The 18,315-nt window shown below is 37.4% G+C and overlaps 1 protein-coding gene across 1 annotated transcript; it reads right to left on the minus strand.

Annotated features, from left to right (window-relative positions):
• Window positions 1-903: 903 nt before the first annotated feature.
• LOC128549988 (uncharacterized) lies at window positions 904-1,514 on the minus strand. The gene is made up of 2 exons (XM_053527803.1): window positions 1,365-1,514; window positions 904-1,152 (listed from the first exon to the last, which is right to left on the minus strand). Exons 1-2 carry the CDS (start codon window positions 1,512-1,514, stop codon window positions 904-906), a joined length of 399 nt encoding a protein of 132 aa, XP_053383778.1.
• Between the last annotated feature and the right edge of the window lie 16,801 nt (window positions 1,515-18,315).

Here is an 18,315-nt window from a genome sequence, read left to right on the forward strand (position 1 = left end):
CACAAGTCTGTATTAATTTAAATTTTCCTATAAAGAATTGGCTTAAACTTTCCTTTCTCAGAAGTCTTAATTAATATTTATTTTCTTATAATTTGCTTGAACAGTCCTATTACATTTCAATTTTTTTATCTACCGTAGATACCCATGTATAATGTGCAGTTTTTTGACCCCCGGGACCACCCTCGAATCGTGGGTGCGCATAATACACAGGTATAGACAATTTTCAATCTTCAAAACAAGTTTGTTACCGATGTTCGCCATTTTGGTAAAGGGAAACTACTCCCCGCGCTTACTGTCTCCGCTAAAATCTAAGATAGCCGTTACGTTCCGTAAAAGATCGAATTGTTTATTTTTCTTTCAAACAAAATTAATTTCATATAAATTTAAAAGTATTTTGACGAAAGAAATGTTTATAAATCACAAAAATTATGTTACTAATTAAAGATCGAGAATTATCTTTAACCGAGATCAAACTGTGAACAACATAATTGACACGAGGTGACACGTTGATTGCCGGTAATTACTGGCTTTATGATCGTGACAAAAAGACTATCACACCTTTTGTTATCAGTTTAAATTGAGAAGCTCATGTCATTTTGAAAGATACCATTCCGAAATAATGAATCAGCTGCTATTTATTTATTCAAAATAGTGAATTAAAAAAGGTAAAACAACAAATATAACAATAATTTACTGGTTTTATTTTCGAGAAAACAGAAATCGATAGTACCGTGAGACCGATGCTGCTCTCCGCCGTGGAGATAAAATTTATTACCGGTGTCGATGTAAACTCTACTTTCGTTTTCCATCCACCTCAAAATTGACCAAAAATTTTTTTATTTTTTTTTTTTTCTCCAGGATTTTGGACTAAGATCGGGGGTGCGCATTATACACGGGTGCGCATTATACACGGGTATCTACGGTATATACAACACCTGCTTCCATTAGATTGGTTATAAAAAGATCAAGATTTCTTTTTCCGGCTGCTCCACTTGCTTTTAAATTTTCGCGCCATTGGTTGAAGGGGACTGTTTCTGTTCGTGCGCAGTACCTATATCCCATGTACTGCTTGTGTATGGGCTCCAACCATTCCAGGCTGCACATAGGGCACTTGATCGAAGTTGCTGTCCTTGTATATTTCCGCCGAACCACCTCCGATTGATTTTCCGCTTTTCACTTCTGGACAGTAGCTGCTGGCTGTAATGCTGCTTGCTGTAACTGAATTGCCATAAATGGAGGAAACTCAGGGTTGACAATTGTCTTCGGCAGAATTGGCGGTAAAGTAGGTTGTGAAGGTGTCAGCACTGGCAACTTTTGCAGTCGTACCTTCAGTTTGGCCATTCCTGCAGTATCGGGGGGAAAGTGAACTCAAACTTTTCTGTGTTTACTGCTGGCAACATTACAAGTTTTATCTTTGGTTCAGGAGCTCCAGTTCCAGTCATTTGAGGCTTTGGTAACTGAATACCTTGCAGCAAGATCTTTTGGTCCTTCTCTTTTCCTTTCTTGTTATACATGAAAGTGGAGCAATACATAAATTTTCGTTTAAACCAAAATGTGAACAACACTCAAGGGTGTTGAATTCCTATGTCTAACTTGGGAATTTTTGACGGTGGACAAGTTAATGTTTGCATTCCATTCGTCCGTGGACAAGCACAGATTTTCTGGTTTGAAATGAGAAAAGGAAAGAATAACTATGAAATGCCAAACATTGCTTCAAGGTTATAGATTTTATAAACAATTAGACGTATGAGATGAATAAATCAATTATTTAGGGCCTCTTGAGTCCTGCAGTTTAGTATCTCTTTTTCTGCATACTGATTTGTTCCTGGTCTCAGTCTCACATGATTTTGTACACAGTAACATGGCGTACAGAAACCGGAAATGTTTATCAGTTATCACAAAGTTTTGGACAAATTTGGTTTCAACTTCATTCGCCGACAAATTGAACAAAGCAGAAAGAGTTCACCAGTACGATTGAGAAAGTTTCGCATGGCGTGATAGGCGGCCTTCTAGGTATTTTTGTTTAATGTTCGACTACCTTGCGGATGAACACCAGCAAGTGTTGGAAGCTTATTTCTTGAACATTAGGCAGTTATACGTTATTATGTTTGCTTTTTACTACCTGTAGATCATTGTCCAAAAGAAAGAAATACTGTAGTTTCATGCATGCTTAAATGTTGAAAATCTTGGCAAGTAAGTTTTGACTGCGGACAAGTACATTTTTAAAGCTCATCCTGGCTGTAGAATGTCCATGGATCGAGTATTGGAACGATTATCCACGAACGAAACTGTTTGACCCTGGTTCAAAGTCCATGCATTCCCTGGATTATTGACCATGGACATTGTCCAGGGTATGCATGGACAATGTCCATGCTATCCATGGATAATGTCCAGGATATCCATGGACAATGTCCATGCTATCCATGGACAGCGTCCATGCTACCTGGGGTAAGAGTCGATGCCATCCGTGGTCAATGTCCATGCCATCCATGGACAATGTCCATGCAACGTCTAGAGCTAAATCATATCTACCTCCACTAGGTAATATTTTTATAGAGCGTTTGTCGCGCACCTTCGAACAGACGGCGTTTGGAACTGGGCGTCTCCTATATCTCGAGACCGAGTGGGGGTGTTTAGATTACTTAGAGAAATCTGTAAAAAAGCAGGCTTGTTGGTTTAACACTTATTTATTACATGTAATTCCAATGTCCAAAATATGAATGATGTTATAACAAGTATATACTAAGTAATGATTCTGTTTAACAATTATTATAGTTGTACATATCAAATTAAACAATATTGGGGAATTTCGCTTGGCATGAGAGGTACATAATAAATATAAAAGTACAACCTAAAAATTATTCTACTAGAAAATAGTTGCCTTTAAGCAGTTGTTACATTTAACTGGAATTAGCCGGACAACAGTATTTATTCAAAACAAAACTAACTAAAATCTGCATTAGGAACCTGAGCTATTAAGTATTTAAAAATGAAAGTATTTAATTTCTAACTATGAAGCATTGAAAAAATATGTGCTCACTTAAAATCTTATAAATCACAAATTTAGAAATAACTAGAAACGAGCAGGAGCTATGACAGTCTTATTTGAACAAATTCTTAATTAATATTTTACAAGCAATTCTCAAAATTACATACAATAAAATTAACTTTAATTGTATGCAACTTAGCAAATACAGTAACGGTCAAAATTATTTATTATTTAAGAACTTTAGATATTACACATACAAGATATAAAGGCATTATGCTAAGTTTCCAAAACTTTAATAAAGAAAATAAGTAAAATCACATACCTGTAAAAAAGCAGGCTTGTTGGTTTAACACTGATTTATTTCATGTAATTCCAATGTCCAAAATATGAATGATGTCTGGACACTGGACCCTTTGCATTATATAAGTTATTACCAAACAAGCTGGAAGAGCTTAACTCAAGGTGTCAAATTGATTTCCTTTTACACATACATTTTTACATGATAAGTTATCAACTTAAGCTGATGTTAAAACAGATTTTTAAGACTTGCAAAGGATGTTGAACAATAAGTGCTAAAAACAAGCCATAAGGCATTTACTTAAGTCAGCTTGGGTTGATTTAGAATTTTGAGAAATTCCTGCTATAGAAAAATATTAGAATTATTACAGAATCCCTGAATATTGAAAATAAATTAAAGATGTCCATTTAAAAACATTATATTCAAAATCTTCATTTTAAGACAAGAATTTTGATACCAAATATGTGTATGTTATTGAAAAAAAAATGAAAAGGAGCAGTTTTAAGACTAATGATCCTTATATAACATTACATGATATTATGCAAAAATGCATAAGAAAAAGAAGGATCATAATAATATTATTATTATTGGGTGAATCTTGAAACTGAAAAATAATGCCGGGATTGTGGTGTATTTCAAAAGCTTACTGTTGTCTTGAACTCACAGCTGACTGTTCTTAAACTTAACTGTTGACTAAGACTTTTAGTGATATGGTTCTGAAAAATATTGCGCAGGAAGAGTACAGCATGATTATTATTTACTCAGCTTCAGTAGTTAAAAATCAAAATAAAAGCAACTACTGTTCAATTTAAAATAAAAAAAAATTAATAACTCAACAATTTTCATAATTATTGACACAAATTCAACATGTTTTTGGAGTTTTATTCGCCCTTGATGGCTTCAGGATGTCCCTCAGCTTCTCTCTTATCATCACAGGAGTCACATGTGGGAACTTCTCACCAACAATTTCTGAAAAAGATTTTACATATATAATGACAATCAATTTAAATCAAATTAATAACTAAACTAGATGCATGTCATATTGGTGCCCCCACAATGCATATTTTTGACTAAGTAAAGTAAAGCCCCAACATTTACAGAATTTTGTAAACACGATCTTTTAAATATGAAATGATGCTGTTTAAATGGCTTTCAGTAATAACTCTGAATGGCTTTTTCCCATCTATAACTGCGACCCTAAATCAAAAATGCATCATTTCTCAAATAAAACTGGAAAAAAAACCATCACAAGTTCAAGCTAATTTTGGTAAAAAGTTTGGAAAATTCATTGTGTTTGAATGTGTCTGCACTATGTTTTGCACTGCTTGGTGCGACTCTTATTGCAAAATTGAAAAATTAAACGAGACTTACCTAGTAAGGTGAAGTTTAGTTGTAATTTCATCCAACACAAACTCCCTAAGGGGTCACACAGAGATGACGCAGCCAGCAGCAGGAACTCATCAGTCTTTAGAGTAGCAGTGAAGATGTTAACGTGAAAACGACACATCTTCACCTTTGGTATGTTTTATGAAGAATCATAGATGTGGGATGGGTTGGGAGGGTGTGTGACCCCTTAGGGAGTTTGTGTTGGATGAAATTACAACTAAACTTCACCTTACTAGGTAAGTCTCGTTTAATTTTTCAATTTCATCCAACACATAACTCCCTAATGGGGCCTCACAGAGACTTTAGAGATGGTTCTTCATAATAATAAATTCCGAATCAAATAATAACTACACAATGAATTTGTAATCATTTATAATCAAACCTGATGGTATGTTAATGCACAGAACTAATGTCTCTCTGATATATAACTACATGTAGTACACCTGTAGGAAATAAGTCTATTGTCCTAGAATTGCATCTTGGACAGAAAACTCTGTCTGCTCAATTGGCTTGTTATAATACCGTCCAAACACCTTTGCATTAGACCAACCTGCCGTATTGATAATAGTCTGCAGTGGTACGCCTCGCAACTTTGCACAAGATGTTGATGCTGATCGGGTGCTATGAGGCCCGAACGAATTGTCTATTCCAGCTTTAAGCATTACCTGTTTCACCCAACGAGAAACCGTGCTTTTGGACACAGGTCCAAAGGGCTTTATTGTTGCAATCAACAGTTTTTTATCAGACCTTAGAGTTTCAGTTCTTTGTAGATATTCACCCAATGTACTGACAATACATAAGTTAGTGTCCTGCGTATATGCCTTGAATTGCATTGGAGCGAGGTGTGTGCCCGGTTTAGACTGTTTAAGCAGATGATTTGGCAGGATGGTAATCTTATCATGTGATATCTTGATATCATTTACTTCAATTAAATGTAGAGTTTGGCATCTCTGTGCCGACAATAAAAGAAAAAGCATACATAATTTACATGTTAAATGCAGTAGAGTTGAAACATCCATTGACTTTAGATATTGTAAAACATTGCTGACATCCCATGTAGCGGTATATTTTGGCAAGGCTGGACGGTTTACAAAGACTCCCTTCATGAACCTTGTGATCTCCTCAAAGCTATTGATATCTATGTTGCTACAAATCTTGAGGAAACTACTAATTGCTGATCTGGCTAGACCAAGTGACCTGTACTGCAGCCCATCAGCATATAAACCTGATAAAAACTCTAAAATATGGTTAACATGGGGTTGCAGTGGGTTTATGTTAGATCCACAAAATTTAATCCATTTTTTGAGATATGTGTCATACTGCCTTTTGGTACTGTCCCTCCAGGATTGGAGTATGAGTTTGCGCGCCATTTTTGGGACACCCCTTCTGCGAAGATCGTCCTGATACATGAAAAACTCCTAATTTGAGTTTTTTGAGAGAATGTATTCTGTCTGGCATGTGTGGAAGGAACAGAATCCTCTGTGGATTTGGGAGCCGAATAGGTTGATCCATGATGATGCGCAACAGATTGGGCCACCAACATTGCGTTGGCCATATTGGCGCCACAAGAACTGCTTCCGCCTCGTCCTCCTCTATTTTTTGCAGAATTCGTGGGATGAGACTGAAAGGAGGAAAAATATAGTACAAGTGATCTGTCCAGGTTAATGCAAAAGCATCAATGGCTAGTGCGTTTGGGTCAGGCTTTCGTGAAACATATTGCGGTGTTTTGTGATTTAACCTAGAAGCAAACAAATCTATCGAAATGCCCGGAAACCTAATTTCAATTGATTGAAAAATTTCAGGTTTCAGCGCCCATTCCAGGTCATCATTAACTGTTCGCGATTGTTCATCTGCCTCAGAATTTTGTTCGCCTGGCACGTGTGCCGCAGAAATGTGAATATTTCGTGCTATGCACCAAAACCAAATGTCTCTAGCTAAAGCATTCAATTCATGCTTTTTCCCCCCTAGGCAGTTCACGTAGGAGCAAGTAGTGGTATTGTCTGTAAATACTCTGACATGTTTGTCTGAAATATCTTTACAGAAGGTCAGGACTGTAAATTGAAAAGCTTTCAGCTCTAAAATGTTTATGTGTAAGGACTGCTCCACAATAGACCACTCTCCGCCAGTACGGACATTGTCATTTTTGTTATACGCCCCCCATCCAAGTTTCGAAGCATCAGAATAAAGGACAAGTTTGGGTGGACCTTGTGACACTTTCTTATAGCAGAGGGGGAGGTTGGAAATCCACCATTCTAAAGAGCTATGAAGAGAATGTGGAATAGTAAAGAAGCTGTCATAATTCCCTTTGTGTTTTCCTAACTGGATTTCTTTCACCTTTTCAAGGGGTTTGTAATACAACGGGGCATACTGTACTCCTGGTTCGGTAGCTACCAGTTTCCCTATTAACTTGGAGAATTTTCGAATAGTGATTCTTCTCTGAGAGAGCAGACTTTTGCATAACTCTATTACCTCCTGACATTTCTCAGGAGTAAGCCTAATTGTCATAGTGATTGAACATAATAGAAACCCCAGAAACACTATTTGCTGACAAGGTCTTAGCACAGATTTGATAGGGTGGACTGTAAGCCCCAATGAGTCCATAAGCAAAACGGTGTCTGTTATGTTTTGCAGACAAGTATCATATGTTGCACCTTGCAGGCAGCTGTCATCAATATAAGATGAGCTGATATGACCAGATTCCCGCAAAGAAGCAAATACAGGTTTTAATATTTTAGTGAAAACCCGAGGTGATGTCGTTAAGCCCATAACCAAAGCAGTGAATTGGTATTTCTGGTCCCCATGAAAAAATCTAAAATATTTTCTATCTGCTTGTTCGATAGGAATTGAGTAGAATGCTTCTGAGAGGTCAACCGAACCAAAATAACATGCAGGTCTTATGGCATTAATAGCTGACTGAAGGGTTTCCATTTTGAAATGTGTATGTTGCATGTGATACTCATTGAAATGTTTTAGATTCAAGATGACCCGTACTCCATTGTCCTTTTTTGGTCGTATAAATATGTTTGAAATGAACTCTCCCGGGTCAGTGTCAAAGACTTTTTCAATTATCTTGCATCGTAAAAATCGTTCCAGTTCTGTGTTAATTTTTGGCTGCTCTTCGAATGAGAAAATCAGTGGTCTTGGAATGTGTCTCTGTCTAGGCTCACTGTCTAGTTCTACATTATAGCCTTTAATTGTTTGTAAAATCCAGTTATCGCGTGTCAGCCTATGCCAATTTGCTTTGTAAAGTTCTGTTTTTCCCGCCACAAAGTTTTCCGGTGTATTAATTAATTTGAACCCGAAGGTACCTACTGTAATCACATCCTCGTGTGTTGGTATGGACGTCTTTTGGCTTGCCCTTGCATCTTCTTCCTCCTCTGTTGATGTTGATGTTGTTGTCGTTGAAGATGAGGGGGAGCAGGTTTCTGATTGACAAAACGATGTGTTGATTGGCGCTGATGTTGGTAGGGCCTGCTCCCCTTTCGGAATAAAAAAGGCTTTTGGCGTGAAGTGGTGGTTTGAGTCTTTGGTCCTTCAAGTTTTTTGATGATGTCCGACACGTCGTCTCCGAAGAGAAGTGTTGCAGATGGGGCATTGTCACATGCTGCCCTGTATTTGGGAGTACCTCCTGTCTTACCCTGTCTGCTCTGGTAGCATTTGTAATTTTAACATTTAAACAGAGAATTTTGAAAGCGTCCATGATGCATTCAGTTGCAGCAGCATTTCTATCTGATTTTAGAATCTCAAGTGCCTTCATGACGGGAACCAAAGCCAAGGCATAATTTGACAGAGACTGTTGGAGTGTAAAGTCCTTTATTCTGCTATCTCTATCCAAATCACGCCAGAAAACTTCGTTGATTTTAGGCACCTGTAGATTGTCCACATTTCTAGGGCGTTTGTATTTTTCTTTCAGTTGTTGGAGTTTCTCCTCATCCCGTTTGTCTTTGAGTCCCCGTAAAGCTTTGTTTGTTATTGAAGCTATGTGCTCCCCTACGGCGTCCCCGGTCTGTTCTTGTTCCTTAAAAAATTCGGCAAGTTCGACTAACATATCTGAAGTGCCAGGTGCTCCCGAGTCGGCCATAAATTTCTGCAACTCATCGTCCGTATCGGTCTCATCGTCGTCGGCAGACTCGCCAGACGCCGAAATTAAATGAACATCGGCGGTAGATTTTGATTGTTTCGATGTCGATTCATCTCCTGTAGATTTTTCCTCAACCGCCGCCGATTCATTTCTAGTAGATTTAGTCCCTTTTGCGGCCGATTCGCCAACCACGGCCGATTCATTTCCGGTAGATTTCGCCCCTTTTGCGGCCGATTCGTCACCGGTAGATTTCGTCTTTTTCACGGCCGATTTATTGCCGGAAGATTTTCCCCGTTTTGTGGCCGGTTCGTCATCGTTTTCTTCCTCATTTTTTCTTTTCAGGCTATCTACATCCTTACGTATGCCTGCTACGGCCTCCGCCAACGTTTTTATGCTGCTACTGGCTTGCGAAAAAGTACTTAATTGCCTTTCGAGGGCCTCAACAACTTTGTCCACTTTATTAGGCGCATGCGCACTGGAACTCTCGCCTCCGCCCTGGCCATCGGCCAACTCCATCACGTGACGTCTGAAAATTAATATCCACGTGTTTACCAACTTTCTCAATAAGATCATCTCAAACAATCGTACGTCTTAAAAGCAAATAAATAAATTTTCTCATACGTTTTTGAGCCGACGACGGTAGCGTCATGATTCGGCCATCGGTACAATAATTTCCCTTTCCACACGAAAATCTATTTTTAGATTTATCGTGGAAACTGTCTCCGGAGTTTGATGGCAAATCTCCGCGAAACGTTGCCAAACCCGTTAACTGTATTATTTTATAATTACAGAAAGTTTCTTATGCTGCCTTGACCTCGATTAGTCTCATTACGTAACGGCCAAATTCCGTCCCGGAACATCGAAGCAGACTTGATGCTCGGTCACGTGGCTCGACAGTTTGGCAACGAACATTTGATAGCAAATGCTCCAATAAGGTTGATAATTCTACTTTAATTGATAGCAATTTGATCCATAACTGCGCGAGATAGCTCGCCGATCTACTGCAACAATGATAGCATGATGTCGCAGTATTTTGCAATTCGAGAGGAACTTCATGACGAAACCAAACAAGAATAATAATTTGCAAGACGATGCAAATGCATAAATCCTGTGAAAATCGGAAAATTAGTCTTACCTTAAGTGTCCGTGGATATCCAAAAAATAAATATATATATTCCTGTCCGATTTTGAATGTTGTGATTCCAATGAAATTTAAATTAACACAATTTTTGTTCAAAATTTTTCTATACGACTGATAGGCCCTAGCTGAAGCCTCGTTCTGATGAGTTCCTGCTGCTGGCTGCGTCATCTCTGTGAGGCCCCATTAGGGAGTTATGTGTTGGATGAAATTGAACAATTTAATCTAATGGAATCAAAGTTAGCACTGTATACAGCTGTCTTACACGATATAGTTCTGTTCTAATAACAGAATTTATACATCAGTTCCAAAATCTTAAATATTTACTGCAAGAAATTTTAAACAAAAAGCTTTTAATCAAATATAACCTACTAAAAATTCCGTGTAACTTCTCCTGGTCCATGGCCGGCTTCTTTTCGCCAAACTTGGAGGCTGCCCCCGTTAGAGATTTTCCCAGGTACTCCTCTTCTTGAAAGAGGAGTCTAAATAGCATTATAGCCATTTTGCTGTAGCTGGTGATTCCAGTGACTTTAGAGAGTAGCTGCTTCTGAAAAGTTATGTTTAATTCAAATTAAAGTGAATTCTTTATAACAGGAGTACACAGTCAGCTTCAGGTAGTTTTGCATGTTCGGATCAAAATTCTTTCTAAAATGCAGAATTTGATTAAACTTTGAATTTTCAAAACTTCAGAATACACTACTAAGAAAATTCAGCAAATAAAAACGATAGGGTTGTGTGCTTGATTATTAAATTTGCTTGACTGATTTGAAACATTTAGACCTCGTGCAAATTTTCATAATGTTTATGGGAAAAATCATAACTTTCAAAATATTTTAACGAATAATTTTTTTTTTCTACAATGTCAGTTTCTATGAACATTCTCACAGATGTAAATAAACATATGGCAAAAATGTGATGAAACAAGAGCTGTCTGATGACAGCGTGCTCGACTTTTCTCAGTGCTTGAATTTAGAGCTAGAGTTTTGCCTGTAAAAAACTTTATAAAACTTTAAATGAAAAAATTCTAAGTTAAAAAGGGGCATAACTCTGTCAAAAAACAAACAGAGTTATGGGAATTGTTTTCATGCTGGGCTTCAATCATCCTAGCAGTCATGGACTAGATGTCATGGTCAATTTGCTCTTCTACCAGTTCACATGTCAACATGTTTTATCGCTTAATATTCATAGCTTGACTTTCTTCTTTGGTCAAGTTGCAGTCAAAAATATGCAGCTAATGATGATGATTATATATTGTTCTACTGGATGAATGTTTACATAGTATAAAATTCTTTATGACTATAGAGATAAAATATGTAATTAGATGCATACCATTGTAAAGCCACCAGTCATTTCTTCTGCACAAGATGACAGGTCTGAACTTTCAGCAGGATCCTTAAAAAAAAGATAATATACAGAATTTAAGCTGGTTGTGTTGTAGGACAATTTATATGGTTCACCTAATATGATTGTTAACAACATAACATAAATTGTAAGATTAAACGAGACTTGCCGACATAGGAAGGAAGTTGATGTTTGATCCAGATTTTGTCGACCGTATACTCCTGGAGGGCTCACACAGAGATGACTAACTCATTATCGATGCGAATTCAGTCTTCAGAGAGCACCAACTTACATGTAACGACCGGTACATGTAAGTTGGTATAAATGCATGAAGGATCAAAGTCCAAGATGTACGGGTATGGGAGGGCGGGTGTGTGAGCCCTCCAGGAGTATACGGTCGACAAAATCTGGATCAAACATCAACTTCCCTCCTATGTCGGTAAGTCTCATTTAATCTTACAATTTTGTCTCCCGTATACATCCTGGAAGGGCTCATACAGAGATTTCAGAGTAGATCCTTCATGCTGGAAAAAATGAATTGGTTTTAATAATAATAAATGAAACAATTTTATATAACGATATTCATTCAAATTTACTCCTTCATATTATTTACAACACAAAATTATCACTGATGGTAAATTATTTGTCCTGATTATCCAATAAGGCTTCTTGAAAAGAACATTCCCTAGGTTTATCATAAAATCTTTGGAAAACCTGGGAGTTTGCCCACCCAGCAGTTCGGACAATAGTGTCTAATTTTACTCCCTGTTGTTTGGCAGCACTCACAGACGCAGCTCTAACACTGTGTGCTTTGAAATTAGGTCCGACCCCTGCCTTGCACAAAGTTTGTTTTATCCAGCGACAAATAGTATCCTGGGATACCTGTTTGTATGGTTTTTGTGTACTAATAAGCAGCTGCTGAGTGTTGCCCCTGAGTAGGCGAGATTTTTCAATGTATTCCTTAAAAGTGGTTACAATACACAATTTCCTGTCAGGAGAATATTCTTTTAGCTCTATAGGTGGTAAGTGATGACCCGGTCGCGTTTGTTTTAAAACATGATTTGTAGCAATTACCATGAACCCAGACAAAAAAAACCCATCTTTTAAACATATTAAATGTAAAGTTTGACACCTTTGTGCCATCAAAAGTAAGAACAATACACAGTTTCCTCACTAATGTAGATATTGGCAGTTGTGAAGGCAACTGAGTTTCTAAAGTAATTTAACACAATATTTACATCCCAAATGTTATTGTATTTAGGTAGCTGAGGCCTAAGTTCATAAATTCCTTTCATGAATCTATTCACTAGTTTGGAAGCACTGAAGTCTTTGTTTGTACAGCCGATCTGGCAGTACCTATAGTTGAATAACACTTTGTTTCTTTATTCAAACTTGTTAGAAATGTAATGAAATTTGCTGTAGATGGTTTGAACGAATCAATTGAGTGATTTTCACAAAATCTGAACCACTTCCGCAAATATGTGGAATAAGTTTTCTGTGTTGAATTGCGCCATGATGCCATAATTACCTCAACCGAATCATTTGAGAACCCTTGGGAGCAACGTGCTTGTCGGATATACGAAAAGCACCATGCCGAAGTTTGTATAATGGATGGCGTGCCGATGGGTTGTGTTCTAATCGAAGGATGTTCCGTGTCCTTTGGAGTCCCAGCCAGTCGCATATAAGCATTTGCAGGAGTTTTGGCCACCAGTTTTGCGTAGGCCAAATGGGTGCCACCAGAATTGCTTCTGCCTGATCCAAGTGTATCTTTTGTAAAATGCGTGGAATGAGGCTGAAAGGAGGAAATATGTATAAAAATTTTGTTTTCCATGGAATGGAAAATGCGTCAACTGCCATTGCTGCCGCATCTGGTAAATAAGATACATATTTATGTTTCTTGGCATTCAGCCTTGAAGCAAATAAGTCAATGTCAGTCCTTCCAAAAATTCCCTCTATTTTTCGGAAAACAATTGCATCTAAAGACCATTCAAGGTCATCACTGAACTGACGAGATAGCAAATCCGCGCAAATCCGCTCGAGTGTTATCGACCCCCCCCCCCTGCCAGATTTCTAGCTGAGGTTTCTTGTTAATATCGGTACATAAAAGCCAGCACACTGAAAATGACATGGCCAGCTTTCTAGGTAAGGCTTGTACTGAAAATAGATCACAACACAAAAATCAAAACTGAAAATGAACCTGCCGGCTTTTTATCTAAGGTTTGTATTGAGAACAGACCATTTCATAAAGATTAACACTGAAAATGACCCTGCCAGCTCTCTAGCCCTGGTCTTTGTTGTCATAAGTACATAAAAACCAACTTACAGAAACTGACCCTGCCAGCTTTCTAGCTAGGGTTTGTGTGTTGAAAACTGATCACTACATAAAATCAACCAAAGTTATCCTTTCGGAAATTAAGAATCCAATAGGCTTCTTTCATATAAATATCATGTATATAATTGTGTATCAACTGCCATAAAACTAAAAACTTACATCAAAGTATTAATCAGCTGGACTACTGAAATTTCTCTAAACCTCATACATCAAGAAAACTGTTAGTATGATTTATGTTCCTTAATGGACTATTTTCTAACTCCCCATGAAAAGGTGTTGGGTAGCCTTCTCCATTGAACAACTGTAACAAGAAAGTTATAACCCATATTTTATATATTGATGATTGCCTCATAATTATACACCTGGACAAGAGCAAATATTTAGTCCTGAATTTAGGGGTACCAAAAAGAGAAGATATGTTTTTTTTTACAGTATATTTAGCACAACAGCACTGGCATTAATGAACATGAATGTTTATTGCTATAGGTTGTTGGTGCTGAATAGCAGAAGATAACAACAATTAAGTTCTAATAGACATCGATATACTTACAGAAATGTACATGAATGGTTTAGTTATAGTATAATGTGTTACCAAATATATAAATGTATATATTCTTTAAGACATAAGAACACATGTACCATTTTAAAAGTACATAGACATCAACAGTCAGCCACTTCAAAAGAATATGAGTAAGTAACACCATACATAGTAAGCATACATTTTGATAATCAACAGTTGTGAAAATATTTGTAGATGTACATTTGGCACGTTAAAACTTGTCAGTAGTAAATATTCAATTGTAAGTTTTTTAACAAGTAATTCCCATTTAACAGTATAGGTTTCAGTTTATACACAAGGAGGAAATGAAACATGCTTAGCCAGCTATTATTTATGTAACCATACAAACTTTAAGCAGTAATATGAAATACATGTTTGCTTGCAAGTACTTTACATTGTTTATCCAACAATTTATATGTTTAATTGTCTACTAGTTTTGTTTGCAAATACATATAATGACATAAAGATGAATATTACAGTAAGTATGATACATAAAGTATAAGTACTGTGTAACATGGAATAATTTAGTTTGATTGTAGTTATTTGCTAGTTTTACCAACATGTTTATCTATATATCTAAACGTTTCATTCTGTTTAATTCAGCATGTACATTACTAGGTGGATATAATTTCTTTGCATCTAGTTCTTTAATTAGGAGTCCTTCTAATGTAGACACTCTACTTAAAGCAACATAGGCCATGCCCCCTTGGAAAATGCTACTTCTTATATCTATTGCTGCTTCACTGAGGGTTTGCCCTTGGACCTTGTAGACAGTAACACCAAAGGAGACAGCTAAAGGAAGTTGAGTCCTGTGGATTGTTTCTTTTGTGTTTTTAATTCTAAACGCAGCTGTTATGGGGCATATGTTTATAGGTGTGTGTTGCCCATCTTCAAAGAATGCTCCAACTTTATGGTCATCAAATAATATCCGAGCTGCATATGGTAATTCGCCTGTGTGCGATTGGCTGTTCCCTTTTTGGAATATGAACCCCACAATATTTCCTTGCGCTCCATTCACAAGGCCTTTACTTGTCTGGATATTGCGCAAAAGCATAACTCTTGACCCTATACACAGCTGTAGTTGTTTGTGGAGTCCAGCACAATCAGTGTCTTTTGTAGGTATGTCTGTTGATGGGGGCTCATCAGAGGCATTTGAAACAACAATGTTTTGTTTGTCTTCTAGGAGTTTTTTTGTACACTCTTTATTGTGTTCTGAACACTTAGCAGTGGTGGGGAAAATGTGTTGAATATTTCCTTGTGTTGTACTTGTAAGCCTAGTTTTCAATATAGCTATGTCTTGATTAGTATGATGCCCAGTTTGTATCCTGTTTAGGAGTGAAGCATACATTGTGTCTCCTGCCTGTCTGTAATTTTCCTGTAATGAGACCATATGGAACAGATCTTTCCAAATGTGTGTAGTTGGTAGGTCTGTATGTGCTGCAAATACAGGAGAGCCAAATACAGGTTTGAGTTGGTATAAGTCTCCATAAGCTATAATAGATAAGCCACCAAAGTACATGTTGGGTAGGTGTTGAGTGTCCATGATCTGTGTAAGTCGGAGGTGTATATGAATTAACATCTGTATGCTTACCATACTGATTACATCTATAATCAATTCCTTGACGTGTCTGAATATGGGGCGTTGTTGTGAGAGTTTCTTGTCAGATAATTTCATGTAAGGTGTATACTTGTCATGATTCACATCTAAATGTAGCAAGGTATGTAGTGTCCACCCATTTACATTATAGGCTGCAGCGCCAGTAGGAGCCGAGACAAGAACGTTTGGGTAATCATTTTTATTCTTACGTAGGAGATGTTCTCTTGTGAGCTTCAGCAAGTAGGATTTTCCTGTTCCTGCACCACCTGTAATGAATATATGCATTTGGGCTTCTCTGTCATAAGCGTTGTCAATGTACCCCAAGATGGCATTTTGTTGCTTGCTAAGTGAAACTCTGGCAGAATTAAACTCATCATCAGTCATTGTATACTGGGATAGCGATTTGAAGTCTCCAGATGTGTAAGTATTTTGCTGTGAGGTTTGTTGTTTCTCCGAAGGTGGGTCTTGGTCAGCAAATGTAAAAACACTATCTATAGGTTGAGGATTTGCTTCACAGTCACCATGTAGCAGCGTAAAAAAGTTAGGTGTTATTTGACTTTGTATGTCCCCATACACATCTTCATTTAGCATCCTCACTTGTTGGACAGCTTTTTCAAACTCTTGAGAGTAGTTATAATGTTCGATAAATTCTTTGTCCACCTGAGAGTATTTGTGGCTGAAAGCTTCAGCTGGAGTTTGGTAGGCACCTTGTATATCAGCTTCTGTATACCATGGTGTAAATAAGCACAGAAGGGAGTAATAATACTTGTTTGGGTTAGCTGAAAGCGTAGGTATATATGAACGGAAAGCTGTTGGTTTTTCTCTTTGATGTATGTATTGATTTGGGGTCCCTGACAGTTTATATCTTGGTAGTCCTTTTCCTGTGTTTTTCTGTTCTTCTCATAATTATAGATTTTGGCATAGTTTGTAGCAAATCTAGCTAAGCATATGTTCTCAAGTTCTTTGGGCTGTCTTTTATAGATGTCATGTATACTGTCAGTGAATATATCTGTGCTGTCTGCCGGCATTTCACTTAGTTACTTTGTTGTTTTCAGTTGTCTGTGTCTTTTGTGTGGAGGACTAGAATTTATGTATACTGTTGTCCTAGAGGAGTACACCATATGTATATTTAAAAGCCTAAATGTAGCTTCTTGCGCGCTAATGATTCTATGTGTTAAAAGGATATTGCCAATCTTTGACAGCTTTTGACGTACCGTAGCTGTTTCTGGTAATTTCTGAATTGTTTGAGACAACTGTTCCCTTAAAGATATTGGCTCATTTTTGCATATGTAAGTGCATACATATACAGCAGCTGCACGCTTACATCCTACAGTCTAAATATCCATGTTAGCTTTCCATGTTTTCAGTATGCTTTTATTGTATGGGTTTATCCAAGTACTGTTGGCGTCTCTTCTTAAGCTGTAAAAACGTCCAGTTGTAGTAGAAATGTTAGAAATTTCGACAGTGGTTTTTTCTGATGGATACCTTGGAAAGTCAAATCTGCAGTTTGTTGTGTTCTTACCCTTTGTGCAAGTATGGGTATGTCTGTGATGTTGTAAAGTTTCAACCAAGTTTTTTAGTTCATCATCATTGGTTGGAATGTTAGCTGATATATATTTATCTATGAATTGTGTGGCTGATTCCCTGCCAGCAGCAGTTTCCATATCAGGAGCATCAGATACCCACAGAAAAGCATGGATATGGGGGCTACCATGATTTTGAAACTCAACTCTAGCAAAATGGTCCGTTATTTTGCCTAAAGGTTGTTGCTTGCCTAGTATATATGTTTTGAGGTATTTTTCCCATCTTCTGGAAAAATATAAGGCACTGTAGACTGGGTTGCCACACAGCATAGCATTCTTCTGTTTAGGTGTTAGTTTTTCAATGTCATCGGTAGTCAATGAAGGGTCAATGAATTTGTAAAGTTCTATCCAATGTGAGTCATTGCTGCTTAGAGATATGAAAAATGTTGGTGCACCCAGCAGTCTCATTTTTGCAAGCAAGTTATAAAGTTGGTCTTTCCAATATGCTGCAGTACCTTTAATGTTTTTCATGAATTTGTAATCCTCAGCAATATTTTGCTTGTGTTCTATTCAATACATCTCTTGCTGTTAGCTTTGCTCCTTGTGCTTTAATTCTGATAGCTGTTGATATGCTTTGCTGCAGTTTGTTTTGTTCATATATGTGTAAACACCAGAATAAGTAATTCATACACACTGACCATCGCTTATCCTTATTTAACAGTCTGCATGTGAAATACTGTTGGTGGGATATGTGATCAGTTAGAGACATATATCGAGGGCTGAGCGCGAAACTATTGTATCTTGTTCTTTATTCATATACAGTTACAATAGTTTCGCGCTCAGCCCACGATATGTCTTCTCACCATATGGAAACAAATTCGGAAATGCTAGAGCCTCTACTCTATGGTCTGTGAATACATTTATAGGCCTACCAGGCCTAAAGGGCAGCTTATAAACTGGTGTGTTAGTAGGTATTATATAGTCATCAGGTATAAGGGACACTTGCTGAAATTCAATTCTACAGTCTGATTCTACACCTGGGGATGAATCCATACATTCACTACTGTTATC

Source organism: Mercenaria mercenaria, chromosome 17 (genome assembly GCF_021730395.1).
Source record: "Mercenaria mercenaria strain notata chromosome 17, MADL_Memer_1, whole genome shotgun sequence".
In the NCBI taxonomy this organism is placed as follows: domain Eukaryota; kingdom Metazoa; phylum Mollusca; class Bivalvia; order Venerida; family Veneridae; genus Mercenaria; species Mercenaria mercenaria.

What these genes read in the sequence shown, in the direction of transcription:
- LOC128549988 (XM_053527803.1), bottom strand. Translation starts at nt 1,514, where the DNA reads ATGTATAACAAGAAAGGAAAAGAGAAGGACCAAAAGATCTTGCTGCAA. An exon ending in ACACAGAAAAGTTTGAGTTC is followed by an intron (nt 1,153 to 1,364) that starts ACTTTCCCCCCG and finishes AATCAATCGGAG; the next exon opens with GTGGTTCGGCGGAAATATAC.